General features: G+C 31.5%; 1 protein-coding gene across 1 annotated transcript; it reads right to left on the minus strand.

The window, feature by feature from the left end:
- Nucleotides 1-7,013: 7,013 nt before the first annotated feature.
- Nucleotides 7,014-8,679, minus strand: LOC112602815 (zinc finger MYM-type protein 1-like). Its single transcript, XM_025351138.1, has 4 exons — nucleotides 8,534-8,679; nucleotides 8,226-8,309; nucleotides 7,196-7,629; nucleotides 7,014-7,126 (listed from the first exon to the last, which is right to left on the minus strand). The coding sequence occupies exons 1-4, from the start codon at nucleotides 8,677-8,679 to the stop codon at nucleotides 7,014-7,016; spliced, it is 777 nt and encodes a 258-aa protein (XP_025206923.1).
- Between the last annotated feature and the right edge of the window lie 838 nt (nucleotides 8,680-9,517).

A 9,517-nucleotide genomic window follows, 5' to 3' on the forward strand; every position in this document is an offset into this window, starting at 1 on the left:
GACATTATGGTTTGTCTTTATAATAAGTTTCAATAGTATTTAGTCGACTGAGTATAGCTGGTATTAGGTTTTTCAACCCTTCTGTACTTTCTTTGATTGATTGTAATGATACTTCGCCTCTTGTCATATGCTCAGCTATCTGTACACACGTTAATTGTATCGTTTCTATTTGTTCTTCTTGAATTTGTACGGATTTATGATTTTCTTCAAGTAAATGTTCGATTTTATCTAATTTAGACGAAAACGATTTGTTCGACTGTTCGAGATTTGAAATAATTTTTTTTGTTTCACTAGACTGAGAACTACCAAACACGTTCATGTCCATAGCTCGACTGACACTATTTTCTAATGTCACTTGTATTTATCCAACTATTGTGTGTATTATCGAACCCGAGCCATTTCACAAAAATTTGATTCCCCTTCTTACGTATAATTTTCTCGACTAAATAGTCATTTGGATAATTCGTTTTCAATATTTCTTCAGAATAAAAGCAACCAGCAATCGGTTTTCCAGTATAATCTTGTAGCTGATAAGTAGTAGGTAATGTTTCATTAATTTTAACAATTTTAAATATTTCTGTAGACCAGCTCGGTAAATAACCTTTTGCAAATACACCTTTATATGTGCTAATACGGACGTTATCGCCTATGTCAAATTTAATTTTTCCGTCAATAATTTTTCGTTGCTTTATTTCCACTGACGTAGGATTAGCATCAGCTTGCACTGGTGTCATTCCTATTGTCCTATGTTTTGAATTATTATATTCGTTAATCAATGAAGGTAAAATAGAAATCCATTCATGCGAACTTCGTGCCGTAAACTCTCTAAACATTTTTTCTTTCAATGTGCGGTTGAAACGTTCCACAATACACGCTTTCATAGTACTATAAGTCGAATATTTATGTATGTTGTGCTTCTTCATCAACGCGTCAAATGTAGAATTGTAAAATTCTTTTCCATTATCGAGCTGTAATAGCTTTGGTGTGCGTTTATGCAGTATTTTAGACATTGAGCTGGAAACTTCTTTAGCAGTTTTAGACTTTAACGGTATCGCCCAAGCAAACTTTGTAAAACAATCAATAACACATAGAATATATTTGTAGCCCTTGTTTTTTTTAGAATACGGTATCATTTCGACCAAGTCGGCCTGCCATAGATCGTTTTTACCGTAGACATTAACTCTACGCCTTGTATAATTTTTTCTTGTCGGTTTGTGTAATTCGACTGCGATTTCACGTTTAGACATTTGAAATACGATTTATTAATCCTGCTTCACGCAGTTCTTCAAAAATCGAGATTATTTCGTTTGAAACGCCTGTATTACCAGCTGCCTTTGACGCCAATAGTAGTTGCAATCTTTCGACTAGCTCGTTAGGGTCGTTCCAGTAAACTAAATTATGTTTTCGTAATTTCATAGATAAACCTTTACCTGACCGAAACAAATTTTGGATTATATCATAATATTTATTTCCACCTTTTTTAATTTTTCTCCCGTCTGCTGTGAGATGCGCTGATGTCTGAGTTAATATAGACTTGTATGCATCTAAATCGTTTTTGGTGTATAATTTAGGATTTTTTGAAAATATTAAATTACCAAGCCCTTGTGTTAGCGGGTAAGATATGTCTTCAATAGTCAACGTATTATCGACAAGATTAATTTCTTTTTTACCTAAAACTACTCTTCCATTTTTTTGTTCTTTAGGTCCATACGTTTTGTCTATATCGTAAGATTTATACCAGTCGCTTATTTTAAAAGCTTGCGAATCGCCTATGTCGTTAAAATATTGAGAATCTTCATTGTCTTGCTGTGTGGGCGAAGCTTGAAATGTTGTTTTATTAATATTTTGTTTCAATGGTTCGATAATCGGACTTAACGTTTCTGATACTAGTGAATGGATATCTGCTTTTCCTTGTTTTAATGCGGTATACTTGCGTTTAATATTTTCTTTGGCTTTAATCAGTTCTCCGAGTACTTCACCACTAGCAGCCATGACTGTGAATGCGGTATTTTTCATAAAAACAACACTTTATATAACGACGAATGTGTCAAATCCGTGACGATATCGACCGTTGTCACGTTCACAGTCTTTGTTTATCACGATAAACTCAAATCTCCCCAGACGCCAACACGAAGTACAAAAGTCTTTAAACTCTGAGTATGACATATCACCAGAGCAATGTTCATTGTATACATGCTTTAAATTAGTCTCATCTTGTTTAAATAATACGATGAAATTGGCGTTATCGCGCAAAAGTTGTTTTGGTACTTTTGAATAACTCTGAGCCAGATAGAAAACATCGACTAAATTATGACGACCTCTGGAGAAGTAAGTTCTCGCAATCTTTTGGTTTTCAGTAATAATATCGTCGAAAATAAATACAGAGTTTGGTAAAGCTTTCTCAGGTTCAATAACTTGCTCATTTTCATAGAACGTAAATAATTTTATACCATCAATATCTGATAATATATTACTTAGCATTTTATATTTGGGTTGATCCAATGTTTTTGAATATATGTAAACGTTGTGAAATCGTATTCCGTTTAAGTGTGTTAATAAGGTGAATATTAAATTAGTTTTTCCACAGCCAGAGGGACCCACGACAAGTGCACGTATCGTATTAGGTAGAAGCGCACCATGTCTTTGTTTCATAAACGATGTAGGTGGATCCACGTTTTCAACTGTTAGTTTTATATCTTGTTTGATAAACTTCATTATAAATATCTCTGTAACGACGACAATGTAATCAGTACACAATGTCTCTCGCTCGAAGAAGCAACAAGAATAAAGGCGGTGGGCTTATCAATACGCTTATAAACAAATTACCAATCGAGCTTCACGTGCCTGGTAAGTCTAGAATAATAAATTCGATATTATCATAATAATAATAATATTTCTTTGCAGGTTATCAATACTGTGGGCCTGGTACAAAATTAGGAAAACGATTAGCTCGCGGCGATAAAGGTATAAACCCACTGGACTCTGCTTGTAGGGACCACGATATTGCGTACGACCAGAGTAACTCTATCGCAGATCGTAACAAAGCCGATTATATATTAGAGCAGCGAGCTTGGGATAGATTCAAGTCTAAAGATTCGAGTTTAAAAGAAAAAGCTGTGGCTTGGGGTGTGACTACTGCCATGAAAGCAAAACGTAAAGTAGGCGGCGGCTGTGGTTTTAAAGCAGCACTTAAAGCCACTAAAAATGTTGTAAAGAAAAATGTTGGCGAAAAGAACTTGATGAAATTGACTAAAAAATGTGTAGCCGTCGCGCGAAAAACATTCAAAACTAAGAAGACAAAAGTTCCACGAACAATAAATATTCCGAAAAAAGGTGGTGTGCTACCACTCATACCGATTTTCGCCGGGTTGTCAGCTCTGGGAGCTCTGACTGGCGGCGTAGCCAACGTTGTGAAGGTCGCCAATGAGATTAATAGAAAAACTCCATCACATTTAGGTAAAGGGCTATATCTCACTCCGTATAAAGGCAACTCGTACAAAATAGAAACACCACAAAAAAGTGGTGGGGGCGTAAAAGCTAAAAAATATAGAAAGTCAAAAAACTAATTGCCACGTTACCCAGTAGAGCGTTGTACGATTACGAACTTATAAAATATGCTCGCATGATGAAAATACCTCATTTCATCGGCGTTTTTACCAGAGATAGGTTATCTAGACGTCCTAAACGCTTAGAATCAGCGATTATCAACCTGGATACGGAGAAAGGTACAGGTACGCATTGGGTAGCGTATAAAAAAATCGGAAAAAAAGTCATATATTACTACAGTTTTGGGAATTTACCTCCACCATTAGAAGTACAAAAATATTTTCATGGATGTGACATACATTTCAATTACAGCAGAGAGCAGAAATATAATACTACAAACTGTGGACACTTGTGTTTAAAGTTTTTATCATGTTCACATTAACGTTAAACGGAAACTCTAGTGAGTTGTCATGCGAGATCTTTCCTCCGTTGGAAGTAGAAAATACTGCACAAATGTGCCTGCTGAGCTTACAGACAAATAATTCGATACCAAACATAGAACCTGGTTGTAATACTATTGCCTTCCGTAATTTGATGAATGAAAATGAGTACGTAATCATACCTACAGGGACGTATGAGTTGGATCAGTTAGAGTCTATTATACAAAAAATGATGCCCGACTATGTCAGTATGTTTGAATTAAAAGCAAACGGCAGAACATTAAAGTGTATGATATCGTGCAGCCATGATGTTGATTTAGGAGTCGAGAATAGCATAGCGAAATTGTTGGGCTTTAGAAATGTACTATACACTACTGGTGCTACTCATGAATCTGAAAATATTGTGAACATTATGAAAATAAACTGTATAAAAGTAGAGTGTAATTTAATCACCGGCTCATTCTGTGACGGAGTACCGAGCCAGATCATACACGAGCTGTATCCTACTGTACCCGCGGGATATAAAATCGTTGAGGTACCTAGGCATCCAGTTTTTTATGGTCTCAATACGACTTCAATAACCAAAGTAAATATCGTGCTAAAAGATCAGAACGATTGTCTAATTAATCTGCGCGGTGAACCGATAACTATTCGTTTACAAATAACGCGTGGATATGGCGCTCAAATTTAATATAAAAAGAGAAACAATCAAAAAACCTATCAGTATACCACCTGCCGTTAAGAAGTCTACATCGCTAGCAGCGAAGAAGTACAAACCTATCCAAACCAAACTCACAAAAAACAATTTAAATTTTCTTCGCTCTTTACAATGATGGATGACTCATATTTAGACGTGACCGCCGACTATGTCGACGATTGTAAAATAACACAAATGCAATTTCATTCGTTCACACCGTATTCAAGCGCCGCTCTATCATACAACGAGGAAATTAGAATTAACGTTCAGAACATGGATTCTTACACTTTGCCGTGTGAAAGTTATATTTTCATCGAGGGTAAAGTAAATAAACCTGCCGATGCAGTTGGAGAAGTTCGTTTTTCGAATAACGGATTGGCATTTTTATTCTCCGAAATGCGATATGAAATAAACGGAATAGAAATACAAAAATTGAAATCACCTGGAGTGTCATCATGTTTGAAAGCATACTGTTCGTACACCCCAAACCAGTGGCGGCGCCAGCATTTTTTGCTAGGTAGGGCCAATGAGAGGCCAACAATTATAAGGTAGGGCCACTAAAAAATGAGATTTTAACAAAAAAATAAATAAATAATAAAAAAAAACAATAAGTTTATTACTATATTTAAAAACGTTTAATGATTATTAACAATAAATTAAATATAATAAATATTAACAATAAGTGTTATCACTATAACAAAACTACTTTAAAATAATCCTACGGTTGTCATGTGCATCTGCAAACTTATTTATTATTTCATCAATATCAAGTGACTTAGCTTCACGTTTTTCAATAGATATGATGCTCAAACTTGTAAGAATAGTGTCCAACAAACTATTTCTCAAGTAACTCTTTACGCGTTTCATACATGAAAATGTACGTTCACACGTAGCTGATGACACGGGTATTGTTATAGCAATGGAGCATAATTTAAATGTTTCTGAAAATGCTATTTCATATTCCTTAAGAAAGTTATGAAATTGGAAAATATCTTTAATTTTCAAATTATTTTTTATTTCATAACGGTTCATGGACTTTTGTAATATTTTTAATTCTGATTTTAGGCATTCTATGTCACCTAAGTAAGCATTTGCAAAAGGAATTATAGTGTCATATGTTAAAAATGTTGTTGATTCTGGATTAAGAGCACTTATCCCGCTTATTATATCAGAATTTTCACCGAATCTCTTATCTAACTCATTTGTTATTTTGTCCAAAATACAATAGAATATTCCCGATCTAAATTCGTTTTCTTCTATTGGCACTTGTTTTTCCATACTGCTATTTTCATATACAAATTTTTCCAACCCTTTTGGTATTTTTTTATTCTTTTTTGTTTAACTTTTTCAGATGGATGTGTAATATTACAATTTTTTGAAATATTTGTTGCTTCGTTAAAAAATAATTTGTGTTTTTCAGGATTTCTCAAATCCAAAAAGTATTTTTTTGTAGATTCCACTAATATAATACTATTAGCCATATCAGCCTTAACATCTTGTAAGTATTTACTCAGTATTTTTATTTGAGAAAGAATATCATCAAATACCAATAGTAAATAAACAAATTTAAAATCAATTTTTCTTAATAGTCCTTCTGCTTCAAGAGAACGTTCTTTATTAGTTGAAAATGATAATTTATTTAAAAGTAACAGAACAATTGTAAGAGTACTTCTTATAGCTTTACAACAATAAACTTGCGAAGACCATCTTGTTAGGCATAGGCGTTTTAGTTCTACAGGTTTTTTTGTATTTAATACTTCTTTTTGTAATTCAATAAATTTTGAATGAACTACAGAACTAGAAAAAAAAACATATAATTCTTGTATCAGAGTAAAGAATAAATCAGCTTCTTCTATATTTTTTGCTACATTAACTATTACTAGATTTAGTCTATGGTTTGCACAGTGGGTATATATTGCTTGAGGGACTTCATTTTTAAAAATAGCTTGTACACCATTAATGTGGCCCCGCATAACACTTGCTCCATCGTATGTTTGTGCCACACAATTGTTGATATAAATTTGGCATTTAATTAAAACTTGTTTTATATGCAAAAATAGAGAATTAGCATTTAAATTTTTAAGAGGTGTAAAACCTAAAAATCTCTCTTTTATTTCATCTTGGTAAAAATATCTTACTACAATAGAAAGTTGCTCTGTCTTGGATACATCTTTTGTTTCATCAGCCATGACTGCAAAATAAACTGATTCTTTTATTTCTTTAGAAATTTTAGATAGAATCATAGTGGACATAATATGAACAATTTCGTTTTGTATTGAATGATGTAAATACCTTGCATTTTTGGGTCCATTCATTTTTGTTTTAACTACAGCATCAAAATTACTAATGGCACTCATAACCTCAATAAAATTCCCTCTATTAAAACTTTGTTAATTTTCAATATGTCCTCTTAAAGCTTGTCCTTGAACTGCCAGCATTCTTAGTGAAATAATGATTGCCTTCATATATCTTCTATTTTCCATTACCAAACGTTCATGTTGGTCTGAAATTTGAGATAATACTGAAGTATTTTTATTTTTATTTTTTTTATATTCTACCCATGATATTAAACATTGTTTATGTTCGTCAGATTTATCATGCAAAGGAAATCCTTTGGCAGACATTGCATTTTTCCAGTTTTTGTATCCTGTAGTTCTATAGTTTGTGTCTAAATTTGTTTTTAATTTATTGGAAAAAAATCTACAAGGAAAGCAAAATGCAGAATCTTCAATTTTGCTGTACTCCAACCATTTATAAAGTTCATACCAGTTGGTATTAAAACCTCTCATTCGTTTTGTTTGACCGACTCCGTATACAGTTTTTGGATATTTTTTTAGTTTGTGTTGAGTAGGACCCTCATCTAAATTTTGACTTATATCATTAGGCCCAGGAACTTGTCGAAAACTATCTGGTTTTGTTAAATATTTTTCAGCTACTTCATGTTCATTATAATTTTTAATTACCTCTATATCATTTTCACAATTACTTTCTTCACTTAAATCATCACTAAAAAATAATATTAAAAATAAAATACTCTTAATACAGATAAAAGCTACATTAATTATTAAATTCTTAATATTAAAGTTATTATAAAATATAAAAATAATCAAAATTTAATTAATTTAATTAATTTTATTTCTAACTACATATCTACATTCTATATAAATATATAAAGATTATAAAATGAGTAAATTAAATAGATTGTAATGAGTTAAAAATTATAATTAACCTAATAAATTATAAGATTATATTTATAAAACTGTTTCTTTTTACTGTTTTTTTTTTTTTTTAATTAAAATTTAATAATATTTATATTATTTTTAACTTTTAAGCTATAATAACAAACAGCAATATAAATTCATGATTTAATAAAAAAACAATATTGACCATTTCCAGAATCATTTTTTCATCAGGTAGGTTTACTAAACTAATGATTTATCATAAAATTATTCAATATCACTGGAATGTATCTAACTAAATATATAAGCCCACCTTAATATTTCACAGGATCTTAACTGATAAATACACGATTGCACATTGCACATCACATACCCATTATTAAAATATAATATAGGTAATTAGAAAATTAAATTGACACTAACCTACTTAAATTGTTATTTTCATAATCATCAACATCACTAGACATCAATTCTTGATTGCTTTCAATGGCAATATTATGAATATTTCTTTAAAAAAAAAAAAAAATATTAATTAACTGATAGCTGATACTCACAAATTACAATTACATTGTGATAAAGAATAGGTTCTCAGTTCTAATGGATTATGGAAAAATATACATTGTCAATACTGAATAATGAGTTATACCTATAAAATACTTGAACATATTATATTCAAGATACATACAGGTATTTAAATATTTAATATATAATTAATAGGCAATTTTAAATACCTAGTTATAGGATTAGAAACTATCAAACTGGAGCATTTCGGTTCATTGTGTCCAGACTCATCTTCAGTAATATTGTTAATAGAACTTTTTTGTTTTTTTGACTTAATGAAAAAGTCACTAATGTTATTTGTATTTCTCTTCGACATATTTTTTTTTTTTTTAATAATAAAATTATACGGTTGGATAAATTACACAACATAAAAAAATATATAGGTAGACAATATATCAATACTGAATGCACTTGGTACTGTCAACTTCACAGAGCACACTTCACAAATAATATTATTAATTATTATAACATGATTACAAATTACAAGAATACGATGAATGATAATTTTAGAAATAATTGATAATGAGCATAATCTAGCACAGTATAACTGTCCCACTGAATCTATTTATAGATGCACGGAGGTTTTACCCATATAACCAAAAGTGTATAGTGTGTATTTATATTATACCAATCTAAACAATGTCATCTATTCTATAGTATTTGTTTATTCTAAGAATATTATCAATAATTATCAATTTATCATATAATATTAAATATAATTTAGAAGTATTTATATTGTTAAATTACAGATAGTAAACAAAATACAAATACCATTATTTAATATTTTCTGCTTATGAAAAATGACCATATTATTATGTCTAAGACCAGGTTAGTGGTAGGGCCACTGGTAGGGCCAGGCATTTTCAGGTAGGGCCATGGCCCTACCTGGCCCGTCCTTGGCGCCGCCACTGCCCCAAACGACTTGAATGCGTTGGACAACTGTGCTTGGGACTCGGAAATGGACAGTGAAGATAACAAAAATTTTATGACCGACAATGTATTTACCGGGTGTATCCCTCTAAAACATTTATTCGGATTTTGTGAAGATTATAAAAAAATATTACTCAATTGCAATCAACAGCTAATTTTAAATCGCGCGTCTACTGATTTAGATGCTATACGTGTTGTTGGTGCCGGAGCTACCAAAAACGTTG

Source organism: Melanaphis sacchari, unplaced genomic scaffold (genome assembly GCF_002803265.2).
Source record: "Melanaphis sacchari strain LSU unplaced genomic scaffold, SCAv2.0 Contig919_pilon_pilon, whole genome shotgun sequence".
NCBI lineage: Eukaryota > Metazoa > Arthropoda > Insecta > Hemiptera > Aphididae > Melanaphis > Melanaphis sacchari.

Bases quoted from the DNA above. Each gene is read 5' to 3' on its own strand.
- LOC112602815 (XM_025351138.1), bottom strand. From the start codon at position 8,679: ATGTCGAAGAGAAATACAAATAACATTAGTGACTTTTTCATTAAGTCA. The intron at 8,310-8,533 runs GTATTTAAAATT...TTTTTTTTAAAG, and splicing joins GTTTCTAATCCTATAACTAG to AAATATTCATAATATTGCCA. The intron at 7,630-8,225 runs GTTAGTGTCAAT...ATTATTTTTTAG, and splicing joins GAAAATAACAATTTAAGTAG to TGATGATTTAAGTGAAGAAA.